Below are 23812 nucleotides of genomic sequence, written 5' to 3'. Positions count from 1 at the left end.
ATCTACATATTTTATTCTTCAGTACTGAGCATTTACCCTTTTTTCTTTTCCCTTCATACAACAGCATCTGCCTTCTACTGTGCTGTGAAGTCATTCATACAGGAATGCAACTAAACAGAAAGGTGTTTGCTGTTGCACTTACAAATGCACTCATTCTAAAAGTAACAACAGTAAAAGCAATCAAAAATTACTTTCATATTCCTTACAAAGAAAACTAAGGCAGTTGTGCATGTCATGTGAGCTGTATTTTATGTTTTCTAGGGACTATGCTGTTACGTTGGCTCAGATTATCAGATTATCCTGTTGGTTGTATGTAGTCCATGCAACTAATATAAAATAGTATAAGAAATCATGTATATCTTACACTAATTCATTCCAATATCTGACAGAAACAATTCTGCACCTACCAGTTGATTACTTTGAACCCAAGACATTATCAACCGTGCAACTCTTAAAACATTACTCTAAATGTGGATAAAGCGACAGGCATGTCATGGTTTTAAAATATCTGTTTTTATTAATCCATCTATTTTTTAACCACTTCATCCTGCATGGGACACCAGTCAGCGGACACACACAGACATGCGTACGCAGTCACACCTTGGCCGAGTTTCCCAGAACCCAAGTAACTTACAAAAAGTCCAAAGCAAAGTCTTTGGAATTTGGGAGGAAACCGGAGCACCCAGAAGTAACCCATGTGAACACAGGGAGGACATACAAACATACAAACTTGAATTCAGGGCCCCAGGACTAGAAGGCAGCTAACCACTGTACCACAGTGCCACCCATATTTTTATTGTGCTAATTCAACTGAATTGGCACACAGAAGACTCTTAAAATTGATTTGGTGATTATTCTCTTAACCTGTGTATAATCAATTACATTTAAAGGATATGCTAAAAAAAACACTAGCCTATGTTGGAAACATTTTCTGTTTTACAGCATTTTGTACTGTAGATATCCAAACCTTTTAATATGTTTTAAGTAAATGGAGTCTCTGTGATAAGGAAGCTGCTAAGACAGATTATGAAGTGTTTGTAACCAGGTATATATCATAAGTTAGCCAACATAGATAGCTTTGGCTCCTATAGGATTCCACACATTACCAGTTAAAACACTTCAATAAAATGATTTCTAGACAACTGGATTGTTTTGATTAGACCTACTGTATCTATCAGTCAGGCTCAAAGGTTTACAAGGAAAACCTCAACTTAAAATGCCCAGTGTAACGCTCAGGTTAGGATGTCTGGGTCTGTCTCCTCAACATTAAAGTAACTCAGATGCTGAAACTTGAGGACCTCATTTCCCCAGCTTGTCCACCCAGGCTGAAGGTTGCGTGCAAACAACTCCAGGCATTTTGCTGCAGGATCCACATACTCTTTCAGCACATCTGCAAAGAGGAACAATGAGAAAGACAAAAGAAAATTCAATCACAGCTGCGGAGGGATTTTTTTTAAAGGAATGTTTCATTAAAAATGGCAAAAAGAAAATTAATTTCAAGGATTTCATCAGCCGGGTTTGTTATTTATAATCACAAATCATGAGGAATGGATGCCCTTGAGGATGGGAACAATGCCTCCACAGGCTTCAGTGGCTCTGACAGATCGGTTTCATTTAAAGGCAGGGAACAGAGACCTCGCCGCCCACACAGGTGACTTGCCTGTCTTTTCATGACTTTCATAACCGTGCACATCTTGAGCTTTCACTTAACTTTCTAAACAGCTCAAACTGCTCTAGGTTTTAATAAGCCTCTGCACTCACCAGCCTCTAGACATCCGTGAGAAATAAAAAAAAAACTAAATAGGCCAAATACTGACCTTATGAAAGTACAGAAAGCACTCCCAACGTCTTAACTTGCCAAGTGTAAATGAAGGAATAAAAGATTTTAATTATTCATTTAACTCCAAACTCTTCAGAGAGGCCATGTGCTCTTCAGGCTTTAAAACTTTAACATTAATACGGAGGAAAGCCAAGACAAGATTTTATGACTAAGTGTAAAAAAAGTGATACATCAAAGCTGCAGTATTCTCTACTAGTCTTGATAGTGGCTCTTCAATTCTTTCTGGACCTGGAATGGATTCCAGGTGTTTAACCCAAAGCCTATTTCTCACAAATTTATTATAGAGAGCAACGTTAGGAACTGGTGCTGTACGTGGAGATGGGATTTCTTGCCTGAGATGATTACAGCACAATGATGTGCAATGTGCAGTGGACGACACATCCAATATTAGAGACGGTATTCATTACCATAAGTGAGATGTCAATTAATTTCACTAAATATTTAAAGTAATAGTTTTGTGCTGGAGTGAATTTATCTACAGCAGAGGTTCTGGCTTCATCTTTCCTTTAATACATTTTTATTTAAAAGGTGTATAGAGCATCAAAAATACAGATTAAATTAGTCATCAACAGCCTTCCATGTACAAAGAAATTTAACCTCATTAACATTTAAGGTGAGTACTTTGCCATGACCTTATTAAGATTTCACCAGTGAAGCTTGTTATCACCTCTTTAACAGCTCACATCCAATAAATTATAGAAAACTGAATATGTATTTATGTGTGCACTCCAATTTTTTTTTTCCCCGAGTCACCACCTAGAACTGTAAGAAAATCTCAAAATTGTCTGAATAAACAGCATTTATGGCTTATAATTTGCTTATTATTTTTACATTAAAAGATTCTTACCTTTTGCATACTAGCATACTAGCTTTGGACAGAGAAATCAAACAGACTGTTTTGTCTAACATTAATTTCTCTTTATTCACAAACAGTTTCTTATTACATTAAAAATTTACCTTGATCCATGAAGTTTCAGCGCACCAATTAATAATATTCCTCTCAGGGAAAAATAGAGCTTTAGACATGCTAAATCAAACATTCTTATTCATACTTTCATTTTGTGGATTAATATTCAAAATCTGGTAATTGGTTTAGATTTCTCTAGACTAAAATATACAGATTTATTCTAATTCTTCTGCAATACCCATTACAAAAAAAAAAATTCATAAGCTATAAAACCAAACTGTATACTTGCAAGACTCTGTGCAGTAACAGTTGCTGATGCATAATTCACCACGCGCACGCAGCTTTGGATAACACCTTCTCAAATTATTAACCAGAAGTAGTTTTCTTATTTGAATGATCCTAATGATTTTCACATTAGATTAAACTATTTAGCATAATACACTGTAAGCAGCTTTTATAATCCTGATTTGGAAAGTTTTTTCAACTACTTATAGTGATATAAATTTTGGACACTTTTAGATACAGCTCTGTCTGCCATGCATTAAATGCAGCTTTGCTAGAGTTTTAAGGTTAAGCCAACTCATTGAATAGGGGAATAAACTGTATTTGTGATTGAACTTGATGTACTCTTATTTTCAGTGGTAAGGCTCAGTCTAAATTCTTGACAGCAAGGAAGTGCAAAAGTCACTGTTCTGTCTGTGCTGTAGAAGACATGCATCTCAAATGTAAAACTTCTGACGTCACGCTGGACTCAGCACTGCGTCAGTCAATGTTTGGTGCTTAAGGTCTTCGGCAAAGTGTGTCATTGGGGATGACATCGGTTCTGACACGCACCGACCTGCATAAGCTTGAATCATTTTTTGGGAAGCACAAGACTACTAAATACGGTAGTAAATTCAGGAAAAGGTACTCTGACAAACATGAGATCTGAATACAGAGCTGGAAACAATATGCAGTTGTGAAAAGTTGTGGCACTTTTGATTGTAAATTAATTTGCAACAGTAGTTGCAGGTAATTTAGGTTCAGGTAAATTGGAAGAAGAATGTTTTACAAATTAGTGAAATCCCTGAAACACACGTTTTCTCAAACAATACTGTAACAATCCCTTTTTAAAATAGCAGCAGTGCTATAAGTCCCAAAGACCATGACAAAATATTTCTGGCTACCTAGGCTCATCATACTTAGGTTTTAAGTGGACTCTAAATACTGGAAGGCTTGACTAAAATTAACCATTTGGAACCTTTAGGTCTTAAAGTCACACCACAGATAATCAACAGCACTTCTGTCCCCTTACCATCTTTTTAGCCTGATCTTATCAGAAGCTATGCAAATTTGGAACTACTCAGTAGTACTCAAGAAAAGCTATCTAAGTAGGTCTGTTGGTGGATCAGTAGGTGGCACTCTTGCATAATGACCAGAATTTCCAAAGCAATGCTCTAGTATCGTGTTAAAACGATGCTGTAGGAGTTGTCATCCAGTCGACAAAACATTACACCAAAGTTAGTTAAAGATACCATGGCACTGTTTGCAAGAACAGGGATGTTAGCCCTGCTGCCCTGGCTAAATTGTACTCTGGGCTTCCAAAATCTGACCCCACCCCAGACCTGATTCAAAAGTTCCTCCTCGATTCAGCTGTTTAAGTAAACGATTCACGTTCCTACCTTATTTGTGTTGTAGTGAGGCTACTCCCACAGGTGCATGTTGTACTTCAGTAATGGATGAATCATGATCTCTCCTATATGTAAAGTACTTTGAGAAGCTAAAATAGTTACTTTCACTTCACACGCTTATAAAATTAAAGAAAGGAAATCTAATTTAGTTACATTTAGAATAAAGAACAGCTTATTTATAAATATGAAGTTTACTAAGGTTTTGAGCTCCTTCTCAAAATCAGTGGAAAAGAACTAGCATGTGATGTCTTTTGCACACAAAACAGTGCGTAGGCTGTAATCATCAGTTGGACCGTGGGTCAGGGAATTTTGATCACAGTGCATGTGTGGAAAAGCACTAAAAACTATCATCAGCATCAGTCTGCTTTGGCTGTTTATGAGTCTACCCTAACTACACCAAAATCACTTCCAGGTTCCTCTGTCTTTTTGGAGGATGAGTGTACTCGCATGCTCATGGCCTTATGTCTGGCAGGGATTGCTGGTTGCTTCTTTCTTTTCTAGGAGAAGCTAACATGCTGACTCACTGCATGGCGCACAGAACTCCCACAGAATTTGTACTTGTTTACAGTACAATGTATATGCTGGAGTAGCTGGGAATTTTATGTTCTAGTGTTTTCATTACTGTTGTCTTTCACCTCATTAAGCTACATGAAGGAGCTCATTCCAGATGTGTGCTTGCCTTCACTGAACATAAGTTTTGGTCAGTTATTCTGATTACATTTCAATCACTCACATGTGAGTTCTTTCTTCGATTTGGATCAAACAAATGGCTTAACAATCTGTCAAACTCAAGGAATGTTAAAGAGTAGCAAGGGAGGAAAAAAAAATATTACTTAACAGAAGTGATTCTCACCAAATGTCTGCTGAGACAGTTTTAACTGTTTTGAAAAAAAAATGTGAACTTTGCACAAAAGACTGCAGTTTTGCAACTAATCTTCATATTAAATAAAACATAAGGACTTATGTAGCTCACACTAGTATTTAAAATACTAGATTTGTGAGTCAACAGGTTTGACCAAAATAAAAAACTTGTAAGCCATCACTATCAAACTGAAAATAATTGCACATCCAATGACACAGCAAAAGAAGACTGTACATAATGTTACTAAAGAATTTGTGTCTTATTTTAATATATTTTGTACAACTTCATGAAAAGTAACACTGTGATATAATAAAGTCCATATTGTATAAGCTCTTAATCAGGCAATTCAAAGAAAAATAAACAAGTGGGTTTAATAACAAAGATGGGCTTTGATTAAGTGTCTCTAGACAGATTGCAGTTATTTACAGTAATAAGGCCAAACGAAATGAGGGAATAAAGGCAATCTGTTGTTAATATTCTAAATTTTAATGAAACAGTTTTTTTCCTAAAGAAAAATTAATTGAAAATGCTCAGTGGCCTATCCGATCACAACATCCCATTGGTTTTCGTGTTGCTCCACTGCACTCTACTGGCAAAATCATGTACTGATCTCTTTTTTCTGTCACTAGACTTCACATTCCTTGATTTTTTTTGGTTTACTATTTATCTATGGGTGTCCTGAGTTACAGGGAACTGGTGCTCCTTCCTGATTAAAATAAAAAACCAGTATATGCTGCTGTCAATGTTACTGTGTCGATTCCTTAGCTAGGGTGAGCACAAAGGTGATGCAAGGAAAAAGGCAGTTATCTAAGTTCTATTAACAATAGAACTTCAATTCTTCAAATGGCCTTGTTAATAAAACTTAGCTCCCAAGCCTTTCTTATTCTGTATGATAAGTCTTTTTATTTTAGCAAACAGATGGTAATCAGAAACACAGATTTTTAAAGCATTTAAATCATACTGGCAAAAAGGAGAGATTATATATTAATATAAACCCTCATGTCCATTATATGTGTCTCATTTGTAGCTTCCTGATCTTCATGTAGTTGTGTGTTACAATATGGTTCTTTAAGAAATAAGTATAAAATCAATCTGCTCTGGGATTCTGACCATATGATTCTCTAATACTTCCAAGAGGACCTACGGTAGACCCAATGTTTTGGAAACAGAAAAAAGTATTATACAAGAAAGAACACACCTGACCAAAACTATTTAAGATCTTATAATGCCACTAGTTCCTATGTAATATATTCAGAAACTACTCTTATCATTTGTCATTGTTTAAATTACATTAAATAGGTCATATTATACCCCAGTTAAACTTCAGGTAGCAGTACCAATTAATCTTCCAGGTTAGTTTACTGTAGCGATTTTTACAATTCTATAGATTGCTAATCAGGTCTCTTGTAATAATTTAATTTTTGTATTTTACATGACTTTATCTGTTACATGTATTTTATGATAAAAATGCATACAGCCTTGAAACTTATTTCTGCTAGACTTTAATATCCAACATAAATATTTTCATTGATAAAAAGAGTTTTTTTACTTGAGTATAGAATTAAGATCCTCATTCTTGTACTTTATATAGGCTGAAAGTCTGAAAGTTAACTATGCACGTTAACTTCAAAAACATTAATTATCAGCAAGTTTTGGTAGGTCCTAATCAAAGTGACACATGAGATTAGGAACTAAACTAGTCAATCAATTTATGTTTTGTGCAACTAGCAAAGCTATACACCCAAGACAGACCACTGATAAATAGGACTCATTGGTCACAATGACAGGCACAGCCTTTACTACAGGTACGGAAGCCAGGATGAAGCTTCTTACCCCTGAGGTTGCAACTACAGACACCGTACTTTCCAGATGATTCTTTGGAACTCTTAAGCTCTCTGATGCACAGCTTCAATATTTTGGATATTCTCAGGAGTGACAGAAAACTGAACTCATAGCTAATGTTAAAATTGTCTGCATCATTCTGGGGACTACGCAGTCTCACCTTCAAACTCTCTTCCCTGTTAACAAAGAGTATAAGAATATAAGTGTGTGGACATTATTAAAGTGGCACAGTACCAGAATCACAACAGCATCAAACAACTGAAGAAAGAGATAACATTTAAGTCCTGTTAGATGGAAATGGATGATTCTAATCAAGAAAAACTGCAACAATGAAATTTTGCAGAAACCATAAACCTGCAGGTGTAAACACAGAAACACGACTTACAGGGGAGAAAGGCTAGACATTTGGCCACTCTGAAATGTAATTGTCAGAGTAGATTTCCTAACACACAAAACAAAACAACTTCACTATGACTGATTCTTTTTCATTTTATTGTAGAATACAACGTATTTAATATTACAAAATGTGTTTGTGTGAGCAAGGCAGTGTAGAAAACAGAATAGGAAGTTACCACCATCAAAGGAACAAAAGTAAACTTCCATATGGCTCAAGAGTGGAATATATACAATTAATCTTATGGAAAGGTTTCAGAAACTGAACCCTTACCTAAGCAAAGGACTGTCTGTACCTCTGAAGGCGGTAACAGGCTTGGCTGGGATTAAGTCACTTAAACCTACTGAAAATACCTCCAAATTTAAGCAAGCAGAGCTTTTACACACGCTTATAACTTTGCAGGATATAAAAGCACCTCTTCCTTCTATGCAAAAATGGAAATCTCCTGTCTTAAATGGTATTCCACCCAAGCTGTTGCTGGCAGTAATGGTTGAAGTCAGCCCTTTTATACAAAATTGTGTGAAATCTGACACTTTTCATAAAGTTCAGCAGCCATATCACCCTCCAACTCACAATTGGCAGCCCGCTGAAGCAAAGCAGGTGTGTATAATAATCTATGATTTGGCTTCATCGTTCTTTCTCCTCCCCACTGATAGCTGGTGTGCGGTGAGCGTACTGGTGCACTATGGCTGCCGTGGCATCATCCAGATGGATGCTGCACATTGGTGGTGGTGGAGGGGAGTCCCCATTACCTGTAAAGTGCTTTGAGTGCAGTATGCAGAAATCCGCTATATAAGTGTAAGCAATTATTAATTTTATTATTATTATTATTATTATTATTATTATTCATGTTCAAATACTTTTTCTGCTTTCCATTAGAACTCTATCGCTATTGGTCATTATAGCTGGTAAACAAAAAAAACTATTTACACAGGCTCTTTTTCAGGGGACCAAACAAGTCTTGATTTTCTTCTGATACTGTACAGCATGCCTTCCCCTCACCAACAGCCACTCTTATGGACGGCTTTTTTAGATGTAAAAAAGGGAATTTGATCTCCTAACTTGCCGATGTGCTATGCTACAATGCTTTGGTGCTATCACTATTTTATCAATATCCAATCTATTTCCTATACAATATTGCAAATGCGTTAGTGCAGATGCACTCAACAGGGATGCCCATCATTATAATTATTGTTTGCTCTTTTGTTAGAAGCACTGAAAAAGGTTATGACACAAATATCAGTGACACTCCCACTGACAGTCCAAACATCACATTTCATTCTGTGCCAACAATTTTTCTCCTGTTTCATTCTGATATTTCTAATTCAATCCCACCATGGTCTATATGATTTGATCATAATCTTGGTGACAACTTTGACGGTAACAGCCTACGCATGTTTCAGGATGCGTGGGAGGCTTATTCACTCTGCTCAGCCCCTTACAGGGTACCACGTGTAGCACTTTACCCTCTCATGCCATGGCTAATCCATTTTAACTTCACATGCAGAATGTATGTAATACAATGCTGTTATTTTTACAGTTAAAACCCTACTATGATTTAGTCCTCAAGCAAATTATCAGCAATAATAATCAACATTTTTCTACGAACACATTTCATATACTGCTTTTGAAAATATTTAGTTTTAAATTAATGATTTTAAGTCTGTTTTAAAATGTTTGTTCCAGTACAGGACATTAAATATGCAAATAATTTGTGGCACACTGACTGCTAAACTTGTACCTGCTAATGAAGGCTTGTGTGAATGCAGAGTTGAAGGCACACTGACTATCAGCTTCTGATCTGGGACTGGAATTTCCTGCTTTTCTGAAGACCTTGCAAAGGGGAAATGGAAAAAGAAAAAATGGGGAATTATGACATTATTTAACCAAAAGAATACATGTACCTCATCACCACATGACCTATACATTTTTTACCTTAATGAAGATTCTTTGCCTCCACTGTACCGTCCCAGCACCAAAATTTCATATGGCTTCTTGTGTGGAGAATCAAGTGGAAATACGTACTCCCCAGAGTTTGTTATCTTAAAGAAAGAACAGAAAGTTACATGCTGAGCCACCGCTTCAAAGACAAAAAATCAATCTTGGAGGCGTGATCCACCTCTAATCCCTCAACAGCTAAAGAGAAGGAACCCTGACAAACCCATGTTTAAAAATCCACAGGCTTTTCAGGAAGCTAAATCAGTGATAATTTGAGAGGGGGTAAATTTTGTGAATTTTTGTTAAGATGGGAGAAACAGGCTATAGTTATTTCTGATTATTTTAAAAAATGAAATTATTTTTTCAGTATTTTTTAATGAACAGGGTTCACAGTATAAAAAAATAAGCCTTACAGTGACACTGTTTACCTGGTTTCTCTTTGGTAAAACAATGGCTCAAGGGTATGATAGAAGCTCCAGGGCCTGAGTGGCACTACATACTGTAGGTGTAACAACTCAAGAAAACATTGACAGATGCCAATGTGTAAATAGAACCAATGTAGAGTGACATTACCATAAAAGTTTCATTTTATATTAAGGGCAAAGCTGCTCTTTCGCTTTCAACACTGAAAACTTTATTTTGGATCTTCCCTGGGAATACTGCTCCCAGACAAAGCTAAAGTGGATGATTTTGAGAGAGTATGGACAATATAAGGAATTAAATGAATGTGCAAGACATTGAAAGGTTGCTAATAATACAAAAACAAAAGTCACATGTCAATGGACTTGATGAGTAAAACACAAAGTAATAAAATGTACACTATTTAAAATAAAAACCTTTTTATTTTTAAATGTTGAAATTTTGGGGATTCTTAGAATAGAGCAAAAAGAAAATGGTTTACAGACTAAAGGCATATTGAGTAAGATATTATTCTCTTGAAAGGTTATAGCCCCAGTCCTTTAAAACTGCTTTTACAGAAATGCAGACGTACTATACAGGGCAAGACAATTTGCCAGGAACTGACAGTTATAATTTAAAAATATCTGGTGGCTAATATTCCTTCATGTGTTACATACTTTTGTCAGAAGCCCCTCACCTTTCAGTGCATAACTGCCTTTCAATAACACAGCTGGCTGACCTTACTGAGCTCTGAAAAATGTCTCCAGACCAACAGAATTAAGAGTTAGTCTGTTCCTTAGTTTTCATTCACACTAGGGACTTTTTACCTTCACCCACAGCCACTCTGCAAGCACCTCAACAGTCCAGTGAGGATACAGCTCCTCTCTGATGAACCGCAAATGTTTTTGTCTGTTTGTCACCCACGTGATCACTAGACAGCCAGGGGCCGACAGGCCAGGGACAGGAATCCTCTTGAGCTGAGAAGCCGGAAGAAAGCTGTACCTAAAACAAGTCATTATTACATTTTGAACAGAAATGTTTTTAAAAGATCTCTGATACCTAAATAAAATTAAAAACATACATAACAGGTTAGTAAGTTAAAAATTAAGAATTTCTTCCACGCTATAATTTATTTTTCCTCTTTCACATTTAGATGAACCAAAAGGCACGGTGTTTCTCATGCAAGTCGCAGCATTTTCAGAGTTCAGCTTCCTCTTCAAAGTTCTGCGCTTTTATGCTTACGAGATGATAATATTATTGAAGTACTACAATAAAGTGATTGAGACTTTCTTGTTAATCCTATCATTAGTAGCAAAAGCAAGAGATGAACAAGCAGTGTTACTTGTGCTTTACTTCTAAAGAAATTCTCCAGGTATTACCTCCATTAACTATCATAATAGTTTTACCAGACAAAGAACGTTTCCAGAAAAATAAAATTAAAAATCCAGTCCCTGATGTTTTTCGTAAAAGATGAGTCTGGGTTGTGCCACATGCAGACTGTAGCTGAATGACCAAGGAGGATGTAATAATGTAAGATGGATTCAGCCTCACACAGCCTCTTTAAATCTGAAGACTTTTTGCTCATCAAGCCCGGCTCTGCCATGAAACAGCAACTAAACTGTTTTGTAATACTATTTTGAATTTTGGGTTTTCCAGCACACACAAAACTATCATTATTCCATGCCTTACTTTCCGAAGTGTACCACTTCAACTATCAGTTACCATCAAAACTAATTACTATAGGAAAAAACAGCCATCCCAAAAGGAAAGAATTATCTTCCGCTGCCAGGACATGAAGCAGTCTCCACTCAATAAATGTGCGCCATTTTCAAGCCATTTTTGGATTTATTTTCTAAGGGATCCAGATTACAATACTCACCTGTTGCTCCTTTTGACAGACTTGTTTTCCCATGGAGGATCAAGAACAATGACATCATACTTCTGGTCTGTAGAAATACAGACACAGGTGTTGGAAAGGTTTGAGCAGCTTAAAGAAGTCTTAAGAGCCAAATGCTGTGTTTTTCTTTTTCGTTTTTCCTTCTTTTGTGCATGGCTTTAGCCTTTAATTGATCTTAGGTGCAGGAAAACAAAAGTAGCAAATAATTCCTAACCCTGTTATGGTGTTAACAGAAGGAAGAAATTCTGTAACTCCACAGACCACCTCCACACCAATAAGCCACAAATGAATGTGTACAATGACATCAACAATTTTCTCAAGTTTCAAGCAGTTTCGATTACAACAATTTACTAATACAACTGAGCTTCACACACCTGAAGAAGGCTCCACGGCCAAAACCTTGTGATTTCTTTCTTCTCTTTTCAGCATGGAATAAACCTATTTCTTGTTCCAACTGAGCTTAGGTGTATAGAAATTAATTTATCAAACTATGATTCATATTGATCATAATACCCTAAACTGTGATCGCAACAACTCAAGAAAAACTATATATGAGCTGTCAACATGAAGTGCTGTAGCAGCTCATTTTATTAACCAATCAATGAAGTTTAATTCATCCCATCTACCAGTCAACAATAAATCAATTAGATTTGTGTTCCACATCATTAATCATCACTTGATATTCTTACACATCTATTTTGTAGATTTAAATTTGATGTACTTTATTACCTCCAGGAGAAAAGAATAATGTTGAATATTTATTAGCAGTGTTTTGATATTGCTTACGGAATGAAAACCACTGAACAACTGTTTTACTCATTTTAACCACTAGATGTCAGAGATGCAATTGCAAGAATTTAGTGAATACCAGAGCTAAAGGTTACAGTGAACACTCTTCTCCAAAAAGTTACATATGGCAGCTACAATGTGCTTTCTCTACTGCTTACCCAAGTAGGAAGCAATAATATGTGGTAACATGAAGGGCTCCAAATGAGTCAAAAATGAAATTTAGTCTTTTGTGACAACAATGCACACACTTAAGAATTTTACTTAAACCTACCCATTCATAGGATATTTCCAGTGCAAACCATTAAAGCCATATATATTTTAGGATTTCGAAGCTACTACCCTGGGTGTTTCCACGTAAATATTTTTAATGTTCTGTTATTCATATTTCTAAAACTGCTTTGTGCAGCAGAAAGTCACTGGTTTGCAGATCGGCCTGGAAGGCTCAAGAGAAGGAAGTGAATACTTACAGTTTAAAAGGGGCTGCATTTTTGACATATCAGAAAGCAGGAAACTGCATTGGGGAGGCAGGAGATATTGCTCTCCCATCAGAGTGACCAGTCTTGAGCAGTCCATGTTGTTTTCTGTGACCCGCGTGAAGAGATCAAGGTGTTCTGTGGAGTTCGCTCCTTCGCCGACTGTCTGCACGGACGTTTCCTCATTCTCAGTCGCAAATGGGAGTTCTTTAGCCATTTCACAAAGATCAGCAAGTCGACTGCCAGCACTAGGACGGGAAACACTTTCTGAGCCTTCGTTTGCTTTGTCACTGTAGAAGTAACCGCAGGTGAAGCCTTCATCGAGTAAAGCTCTGGATCCCTCTAAAATGACTTTCCTAACCTAAACAAAAAAGACACTTTAATATTGGCATAAAATTCAAAGGCAATTTAGGAGAAATCTGGTAAAATGTCCTACTACAGCAGGTTGAAAATCTTTGCGAAAAATCTTTTCTTACAGATATTCTTATATCAGTTTAACACTGACAGTATTTCTACACTGTATTTGAAAACTGCTAGCATGATTCTCCCATAGTTTATAGACACACTGGTAAGATAACTCGTGTTTGTGAGTGCCCTACGATGGGCTGGTATTCCTTACAGGGTGTATCCCGACTTGCACCCATTGCTTGCCTTATAAAAATAATGCCTGGAAAAAATAAAGACTAATACCAGACATATGGTCTAAAGAGTTAAAGGCTCCCTGACTTTTGACTAGCACATTCCACTGACCAAAACTGTAGCGTCCATTTAAGGCTAACACACGAATCATCTTATTAATGATCCATCATTAATCACCCAAGTGACAAATCCAGCAACCACCATCCTTGTGTCCTGCACCACTCCCCTTCAAATTAATTCAAACCTCCCACGTAATTCTCACCAGGAAGTACACATCTGCGCGTACAGTGACTTAGGTTTCCTGACTTGTTATCACATATGCATTCATTTATAAATCATTAAAAACTCAGCTTATTATTCATCTGTCAATTTTTAACAACCCAGTTAGCCTTAAAGGGTCAAACTGAGCCAAGGCCTAACCTGGTAGACATGGGGTTCAATGTGGGACCACACCTTGAACAGGACAGTGGTCCACAGCAAGACATGTGCGTAAACACAGGACACCTTAGCGTCACCAATTAGCCTGGACAGCTTACAGAAGGAAATCAGAGTGTCAAGTGAAAACCCATACATACATGGGAAGAATCAAACTCCACACAGAAAACTTAATTAAGCCCAGCACATACAGTAGTGCTGATCACCACAGTATCACCCCCTGCAGTAAACAAATTGAACACAATTACATGATCTCTGAAACTGTACACTTAATATATAAGGATGAAACACAATCGGCAACAGACATAGCTGCAGAACAGTGCCATACACGAACTATCACAGTGGTTAACAAGTGGACATGTCACAAAATGTACAGACATGGTGCTGATATATCTGCTATTTTCATAATAAATTGCGTGTGAACAACAGAGCGGTGTACATGGAAGGTGAACTGCCCCCCCAGCCACCCACTACTTGTAACAGGCAGTTAGGAGGGACAGTTAAGAGAACCAATGTGTATGGGAGTGTGATTCTGGTCAGCTGTGAACAGCCACATGGTGGAGCTGCACAACTAAAGCAGAACTTTACAATATACAATAAGGAACATACATATATAGTTTTCAGAAATGTAAAATCACCATATATTTTTATTAAATAGCAATTTAATTTGGAATTTCCGATTGTGTCTTTACACCGAGACACTCAGAAACAACTCTTATATTCACATGGGAAGAATAAGTACATGTAGACAGACTCCTCTGAACCACCTTCCAAATGGCACATTCATCTTTGGACACCCTGTAACACACAGACAATTCAGTGACGTGTCCCTCATGGACGTCACAGCAAGCCTGCAGGTCCCCCGGAGGGGACAGGAGTCATGCCAATCCCAGCGGCACTGTGCCTGTTATATGCCGCTGCTTAAGGAATCCTGCTTAGTCGGCACATGACTTGGCCAGGCACTAATTCTCATGCGCTTTGAGTGAGCCAATGAGGAGTCATGCAAGCTATTTACACAAAGACCCCCTTGCTTCACAGGGAAACACCACCCTACAGTATGTGTGTGTTTTTGTGAGGCTCTGATCATTTGATCTTCAGGCACTGGAGCTTTCCCACAGATTTGGATTTGTTTTTTAAAACAACGCTGTACCCAAGACGCTCAGACTACATGTTGAGGGTAAAAAAGTCGTTCAGGTGGGTAGCCGCGTCAGCATGTGTAGGCTGCAAAGGAACAAGTAATAGGTTTATTCCATGCTGAAAAGAGAAGAAAGAAAACAGCTTTTTGGCTGTGGAGCCTTTCAAACTGCCCTATCTTCCTTGCACCCAAAGAAGGCTCCACAGCCAAAACGTTGCCTTTACTTTCTACTCCTTTCAGCATGGAATAAACCTATTACTTGTTCCTTAACAATGAAAAACTGTCTTTTCCTTCTGTACGTGAAAATCCAACTGAAAATACTTGCTCACCTTTTCATGGTAGACCTGCAAATCACTCTCGCCTTGGTTCAGCTCCTTGTGCTTACGTTTACGCTTCTTGAACAAAAGAAAATACAAATGTTTATTTTTTCACAAAGTTGTTTCTTAATAACTAACTATATAAGAGTCAATAGATGTGAGGTTGTCAGCAGACCGGTGTGGTTTTCACTGAAATGTGCATGCAAAATGGTACCCACATAGAATAGTAAAACCATTTAATTCCACTGTCTTTCTTTGCGTGTTCTAATGAAACGTGGCTGCACAGGCAGTCTGAAACAAATGCATGTTAATGTAATGAGCCTTGTAATCATAATGCAAAAATCGTTGTTTCCCTTTCACTGAACTCTTAAGTCAATCGATGCATTTCACTTGCACTCTTTAAGCTTTTCGCTGCAAAAAAAAAGAGAATGAAAAGAAATTGGAGGAGTACGCTCAGGACCAGTAGCACTGGAGTGGGAGATACTGGAGGCATTATGAATTCATCAAATAATTTGTGTATAGCTAAGAGCAACAACGTATAAGATTAAATCAGAGTAATTACAATGGGGTGGATTAGGCCCCCTGCAGTTTCAGTTCTGGGTCCATTCACAGCAAGGTGGATCCAACTGACCTCCTAAACTACCTGTTTGATTGATAGTGTGCACTATTTTCTTGAATGCAATTTGTGATTTTTTTCCGCAAGGATGTTACACCACTTTTGACACACGGATCTAAGGATAAAGTCAAACTTGTTGAGAGTTTTGCCCATCTAGTTTTTTACGCGCCTGATAACGGTATTTTCACCAGGTGACAGGGCCACGACTGCAGGCAGAGAACCACTAACGAGATCCTGCCACAAGTGAAGTGTGGGGGTGCTTAGATTCCGGTACAGATGCTTCTAAAGTCTCGGTGTCCTTTCTAATCAACACCAACCCGAAACAATTAACGCCGTTAGTAGAATTATAACGCCTGCGCCGCCAGTAATGGAGGTTCCTTTTTGCAGGTATTGTTTTGCTCTACTTAGTAGTTATCAATCAAGGTTTATTTATCAATGCACGAACATTACAGCATACTGAGGTGTCGAAATGCTTGAAATGTCGTCAATGAAATGCTTTAAGAAAAAAGAGGAGCACGCTGAAAGACTGTCGTGAAGCCAGCAGCCCTAATCTCTCCGTAGTCGACAGGATACGGGAACATCAAGTTAAAAATATTTTCCTCTTACGTTGGCAGGTAGGACCCAATACCTATCTAAATTACTATTATTATCAATAATAAATTAGCTGTCACTAACGTTTTATACATTGTTTTTAAAAAGGAGGGAAATAATAATGTATTACTTTCTGGACCCCGGCATGTCTGGGACTAGCGATCCCACCTTCACTCGGTTGAATGTTAAACTACTAGACGTGAAAGATCTTTACCTTTGTCGTGATCGAAGGCAATTCTTCATCGGACACTTTCTGCGAATTCGCAGTTATTTTTCTTTCTTCTTGTGCGACAGTTTCTGCGCCCCCGAGAGCGAGGCAATCTGAGTTCGTAAGGGACTTCGACAAAATATGAGGTTTTAATATTTCAAAATATTTTCTTTTAAATCTGCACCTTAGGTTCCGTTTCTGTTGTGGGCTGATAAATGACAGGCATTGTTGAAAACTTTTGTTTATATAGGAGCACTGGTCCAACAACCATCCTTTGGTGTTTTTCAAAACTACAGACATATTGCAGCACAATCCGATTACGGGTAAGGGCACGCTTGAGTGTTTTTCATTTATGGAAAGGTGCCAAGAAGGACTCTGAATTTTGCTAAAACTTTGGGTACTCAGAAAATTAAAACAGCACATCCATAGGGCGCAGCCATATTTCTTGCACCCCACGCTTGCGCAGAACACAGCACCACCTTACGTCATCGATGACTTGAATTAACCAATCAAGGAAAAAGCTAAGGACGTTTTAGAATGTCTTGTAATGTACCTTCTGCTGTTTGCAAATATGAAATTTCTAGATTGCTAAAAACAGTTATGGTACGCACCATAAATCTCAAAAGTGATAGGTGTTAAGTATTTTAATTGAAATACCATGCTTTTTAAAACCAAGGAAGCACATTGCTGCCAAGGAAAAAAAATCCCGAGTTTTATATCAGAACTATGAGAAAATTATCTCGCAATGAGATAGTACATTGTCACGTACTTCATATGATCATCACGCGATAGCACAATTGTCATATAATACCTCCATTATCACTTTCAGTTTTAAGCATTTGAATCGATTGCACTAGTCGTTGTTTAAGGATACATCCTCACGGTTATAATTGTGCTCACATTAGGTACAATTTGCAAAATGTAATTATAACTAAGCCCCAGTAGAAAGTACTGAATATTGTCACGAACACTAAACCCACAGTTCAGATGAGCTATGAATAGTAGCTTCTAGGTGCTGTGAATGCACAATGTAACAGGTTGTTCACTCAAATGATCATTGCTAACCCTTAATTATAGGATAACTCAGGATTTTTATTTCCTGGATGGCAGCAATGTGCTTCTGTACTAAACAAAGCAAAAAAAACACATGTATAAGGTATAAGCCTGTTTTGAGAAAGAATAACGGAACAAACGGATCTTTGTTCACTGCACTTCACTAAAATGGTCAGGATGTAACTTGAACTTGTCTGATGGAAATACGGTTGTCAAGGCAACCAGGTCCAGAACTTAAACTACTGACTCACATAGAAGGTGACCTGCTACTGACGTGGGCCTGGCTCTGCTATAGGGTCTACCACAATACAAATCTAGAGTGCAACAGATGAAAAGGAATAAAGGGATGAGCAGGTGTGCAATATGAACATGTAACAGCAACAACTAAATTCATACTGCCCAAACCTTTGTATTGGTCAGCCCAAAGCTGTGGGTAAAATCCAGGGCCAAGTCCAGAATTCCTGGCTGCAAGTCCCTAAGACAGACTCACTACTACAAATTTGTTAGCAATCTCTCCTTTCAACACATACGGATTTCAAATGTTGAATAGCATGAGTTTATACAAAAGGTGCAAAACTCAAAATAAGTAAGTGTTTTAGATTACAGATGAAGAAAAACAGTTCTGTGCATCCTGCAAGCCTATAGTTCAAACATAAGCAAGTGTCACATTTAAAGCTTACTGGGTACTAGTATTCTTTTATCAGACCAAAACATTAACAAACACAGCAAATCTAGAAAGAAAGATCTGGCAAACCAATAAGATTTAATTTCATAAATGAAAGCTTAGCATGTGGGCAATGCATTTCCAACTCTCCTATTCTTCTAGTGTTCAATAGAATTGGGAGATTTTATTAAGTACTGTACATCATACCCACATACTTCACGAGATTGTGTAATCCTTGTTCTTTTTTAAATACTTTTAAAAAAACATGGTTATAACTATTGGTTCCTTTTATTCCAAATAATGTATTCTAAAATCTAATATCAACGTATAATATAGCTCTTAACTGACAGGTATAAGTAGTTATCTGCATCTGTTGTATTCTCAGAACACTATGGATGAGAAGTATCCCCAAAACATGATGCTATCACTATCATGATACTATCAGGGGTGACAGATGGGAATGGATGTAACTGGCTGTCTCATCTGACCATGACATCCTCTACCATGTCTCTGATGTTTATCGTATAAGACTTTAGATGAGTCTTTTTCAGTACAAGCTTCTTTCTTGCCTCTTGCCCACACAGGCCACCTTTTTGTATAGGGCAGCTTATTATTGATGTATTCACAGTGACACCGGATTCAAACACAGAACTTTGAATTTGTTTAAACTCACGTTTGGCTGTACAGTGGTATTCCTAACCAGTTTCTTGCTTGACCATTTGCTCACTTTGGATGGCTGTTCTACACTCATGTCCAGATAGTCAGTGGCATATATTCATTCATTATAAATGGTGAAATGCAATTTTACCATTGGCAAACCTCTTCTGACCTGTGCCTTTCTATTAATTCATCCCTGATCTGTTTTGAGAGCTCCTTGATTTTCATGGTTCATTTAATGTGATTTGTATCTCAAAAACCAATATCTGCCAAAACATTGAGAAACACATTAACTCTGAAGTCAAGTTTAAGAATTCTTATTTCATTCAGAGATACTGTAATTACACCAAATTCTGTGACCTTTTAACCTTTGATTTCACCCTGAACTGATTTAGAACTGCCTTTTCAAAGATGTTGTATATGTATGCAACTGGGAATCTGCTAACTTTCCTTATAAATCTTATTTACATACCATCAGTATTTTTAGTTTTGTCAGTGTAGAGTAGATTGTGTAAATTCCAGATATAAAGTCTTATCTGAAAGTGTCAGAATTGCAAGCCTCAGACATCAACAAAATGTGGAAACTGTGCAGGGGGGATAAATACTTTCACAAAGCACTGTATCTGGCTGAGTGCCAATATATTACCCCAGTTTGAATCAAGGAAAGAGGAATTACCTACAGTATTAGGTCTTTAGGGTTAAGAAAAACAGGTAATGTTTTCTAAGAATTTGCTAATCATTCCATCAAATTCTAGGCTGTAATTAATTGCAGAATTATTGGGCCAAAATGATAAGGCACAACCATAAATTATGTCTTTAAGATAGTGTCTCTGGGTTTAGGGCTATTATGGGACATTATCACTCAAGATACTAAATGGAACATTAGTGCAACTTCTACAGCACTGGGAGAATCAAAAAGATACTGGGTTTCACACCATAGGCTGAGCCTTTAGTGATTACAACCACAGAACAAAACACAGAACATATACTTTGCAGATCATACTAGTTTTCGTATTCTGTACACAGCAAATGCCCATAACAGAAAAATAATACAATGATTGAAATGGATTTTCATAACCGTTTTCTATAGCAAAGCAAAGAATAGCCTAGCTCTGCAAAAATGCAGACAGCTTCCAAAGACAATTGTTGAAAACAACTTAAAATACTGAAACTTAAAAACATGATAGCAAAAGGTGAAAATAATAAGTCGGTGAAACAATTCAGGCTAAGTTAACACAACTCATTAAAAAACTCCCAAGCATACCGGTTCAAGTACAATATTCTCTTCTATTCAGCAGAACGCTCTAGTCTTGACATTACTAAGTTACAAAAGACAGCGTGTAGCGAACAGTGGGAACAGAAAAAATGATATTCTAGTTCCTGTGATCGATCCTTATAAAAATAACAGCACGAACCACTTTTCAGAGTTTTACTTATGGTTTCAAGAAGCAAAAGAGTTGTAATTCTTCCCCTATAAATACACATTTTTTAAATTCTGTTGTGTATTATATTGTGTCATTTTACCGTTTCATTTCAACGGTATTAACAGGGTCGAAGGCCATTATCGAAAATCATAATGGTTTTTGATTCCTGTCTCATCAGAGGCAGGAAATGACAAAACGTACGAGTCCTTGGTCAGCGCCATGTGCGATTAAACACTGGGGTGTAGTTAAATATCCACATGAAGGATTCTTGAGTAGTTTTTTTTCGTTGTTATTCTTCCTGTCAACACCAACACGTGGTACCAGGCAGTGACGTCTGGGGTCGGCCTGTTCAGAAGCGTTTGGCGGGTTGCGCAGCTGTTTTCAGAAATACAGACTGGCGGGACAATGGCGCAGAATTGAATGGGAGTCGTGCGATTCGGCTCAGTCCATCGTTAAAGATTTGCTAATGCAGAGGGGGATTTAAACACCCAGTTACGCTCTTGCAAGCTGAAAACGAAAGACTCCTTGCTTGCAGCTTTCACCTGCCCGGATAAAACATGGCGTCCGCAAGCAGAAAGCAGGACTGCGACTTCAGTAAGGACTCTTCTCTGCCGGCGGTGTCCTGCAATCCTGGGCTAGCAGTCTCCTTCGGGTTCATCAGAAAGGTATTCGTGTTTGACTGCCGTGGGCAGAAGAATGACACCATCGAGAAGGTCCTGGAGGGTGGGAATGTGTCCCTCGAGGAGTTCATCGCCACTGTTCGCAAGGTAAATACATCTATTGTCACACGTTAAAGATCTGACATGTAGAAGAAAGGCATGCATTTGTTTTTCTTTACAGTGCCGAGTTTATCGCTTCTTTAAAGTTTTCTAAAGCTGACAAGGATGTGATCTGCAGTCGAGCTCCTCATCTCAGCTTTGGAGCCGCACATCATGCTTGTTACTATTGCAGACAGCTGACTAAGTGGAGAGCGATGTAGTTGTGGGCAAGTGTGTGCAGTCTCGCAAAACTTTGCGAGTAACTTACAGTAGAGATGTTTAATTCAAAATAAAAAAATAAGCATACAGTCGCACTGTGGTTCTGTAACAAAATTGAGGGATTCTGTTAATCGGTGTTGATTTTCCAAAAAGCTTATTTAAATTCCCCCCCGTTTCCCACAGTTTCTCCGACACCAAACAACTTCGAGTTTAATGCAATGGTTTTTTTAGCACCCCCTTTCTTAGACGTGAGAAATATTACATTTTAATATTCACAGTTTCTAAAAGCTATACATTTTTAACGTTTTTCGTGAAGGCGGACGTTTTACTAAAAGTGTAAGATAATTACCGTTTTTCCCATTCACAAGAAGATCTCTTTAGATCTTCATGTCTTGAACATGAAGTTGGCCAGTATGCTGTATTCCGTGCTGTGCAGCTTGCGGATGGCGAGCGTCTTGTTCTTATTTTTGCCTCACTTGTTGTACTCGGCCACTTTACAACAGTTATTGACTACAGTTCTGCCAAAAAAGGACTGCGGTCTGCTGATGACAACTCCGACGGAGGCCGTACTTTTCCTTCTTTCCGTTTACCTTCCGCTTTACAGTAATATTCGCTAGTGGTACGTTTTTTTTCCCTTTCAGTGCAATTTAAAGTCGCTGGTTTCTTTCCAACTGCTGTTTTATACATTTAAATTATTTGACCTTATTCAGAGATTCACGCCAAAGGAAAACGAATATTGCGAAGACACGTGGGAGCTCTCACGGGCGTCCCTCGATTCAGCTTGATCGGTTGGGAACAGAAACGGTTCGCGCATTTTCTCTCTAAGCCTGGGATGTTTATATACAGCAGTGGTTTACAACCTTGGGCATAGGGATCACCTATCTCTTAGGATTTTTCTTCCATCCAAGGTCTTAAATTGCAAACATAGTCATTTTGTTTTTGTAGTATGTTAAACACGGTCTGCTGACCCTTGAATAATAATGTTGAGAAAGTTGCAATCTCAGCACTGAAACAACGAAATACAGAGAACACACAATACACCATTTGTCCATAAATAGTATTTAGTGTATCCCCACAGTATCACATACAGGGAATTATTGGAGACTGTTTGCTCACCTTACAAAAGGCTACCAATTAACAGTGTTTACAGTTAAGTATTGGTAATCTGTAAATAGGCCTAGATGATTGTATCAGATATGCAAGTGGCATTATCCACGGAAGTTTTAAGAGATAATGCATCTATTAATGCAACGCAACTAATCAGTTACCAAAAAGATTATCACACGTGGTACTAACTGTGGATTGTTTTCAATTTGATAGTGTCAGGTTTCATTCTGAATCATTCTGATCCTTGATTTAGTTTTACAGTAAATTCCCTTAAATGTGCACATGTAATTTGCCTATTATAATTCTGCTTTTCGCATAAGATGTTTTGGACTTCCTGGTTTGTTTTTGGCACTGGAAGAAAGTGTATAGTGTACTAATACAATATTACTTTTAATCTCTTGGTATTAAAGAAGAATAAGTAATAAAGCCGGTGTCTGCAGTTTATATTGTTCACAGACAAATTCATGGTGAAGAAACATGATGTGTGTGTTATTAGTTTCCTGGAGTTTTAAATGCTTTAATAAGGTATGTGCTGTACTTACTGTAGTACTTCGTTTAAAAATGAATAGTGAAAGAAAACAATAGCAAAGCTACACAATTTGAAGTATTTATTTTCCAGTTCCTCAGAATCTCTGCACGTCTTGTCCAGTTCCTCTCAAGTGATAGTTTTCACTGGAGAGATCGGTTAGGTTGTGTGACAGAAGCGTTATGTTGTGTGAAAGGAAAATTGGGGTATGTCGTTGTTATTTTAGGTTTTATTATTGCAAGTCTAATTGAAGTCAGTTAAATAATAAATTGTTTGATTATTTTAATTTGCATGTAAATATTTAATCCATTTGGACTTTTTCACAACTGTCTTGAAAGAACACAGTTGAAGAACTTACTGTGAATAATCTGCTTATTGAAACCACCACTCTATTTTGTCTTGGGATGTGATGTAGCTTACCTTGTCAGGTCTTGCTTTCTGAGGAACTGGTG

General features: G+C 37.6%; 2 protein-coding genes across 3 annotated transcripts in view; one reads left to right on the top strand and one right to left on the bottom strand.

Moving 5' to 3' along the window:
- Positions 1 to 491: 491 nt before the first annotated feature.
- On the bottom strand, positions 492 to 22405 carry mettl4 (methyltransferase 4, N6-adenosine). 2 transcript variants are annotated; one of them, XM_015354453.2, is made up of 8 exons: positions 22077 to 22405; positions 15550 to 15615; positions 13006 to 13372; positions 11732 to 11798; positions 10680 to 10854; positions 9451 to 9557; positions 9257 to 9348; positions 492 to 1390 (listed from the first exon to the last, which is right to left on the bottom strand). In XM_015354453.2, the coding sequence occupies exons 1-8, from the start codon at positions 22086 to 22088 to the stop codon at positions 1233 to 1235; spliced, it is 1044 nt and encodes a 347-aa protein (XP_015209939.2). In that variant the 5' UTR covers positions 22089 to 22405; the 3' UTR covers positions 492 to 1232. The 2 variants fall into 2 exon arrangements, with proteins under 2 accessions (XP_015209939.2, XP_006634415.3); XM_006634352.3 differs by lacking the exon at positions 22077 to 22405 and adding an exon at positions 16959 to 17479.
- smchd1 (structural maintenance of chromosomes flexible hinge domain containing 1) overlaps positions 21031 to 23812 on the top strand; it is a 60099-nt gene continuing 57317 nt past the window's right edge. The window contains exon 1 of the mRNA XM_015354452.2: positions 21031 to 21517. Within this exon, the coding sequence (XP_015209938.2) occupies positions 21308 to 21517 (210 nt within the window). The 5' untranslated portion in view covers positions 21031 to 21307. The remainder of the gene's footprint in view (positions 21518 to 23812) is intronic.

Source organism: Lepisosteus oculatus, chromosome 6 (assembly GCF_040954835.1).
Source record: "Lepisosteus oculatus isolate fLepOcu1 chromosome 6, fLepOcu1.hap2, whole genome shotgun sequence".
Classification (NCBI taxonomy): Eukaryota; Metazoa; Chordata; class Actinopteri; order Semionotiformes; family Lepisosteidae; genus Lepisosteus; species Lepisosteus oculatus.
This window is presented reverse-complemented; position numbering and strand designations above follow the sequence as displayed.

Excerpts from the sequence above, each read along its gene's own strand:
- mettl4 (XM_006634352.3), bottom strand. The coding sequence starts at position 17,375 with ATGTGCTGTTTTAATTTTCTGAGTACCCAAAGTTTTAGCAAAATTCAG. Across the intron at positions 15,616-16,958 it reads TGCCTTCGATCACGACAAAG|AAGCGTAAACGTAAGCACAA; the intron begins GTAAAGATCTTT and ends CTTTTGTTCAAG. Across the intron at positions 9,558-10,679 it reads CAGAGTGGCTGTGGGTGAAG|ATAACAAACTCTGGGGAGTA; the intron begins GTAAAAAGTCCC and ends TCTTTCTTTAAG.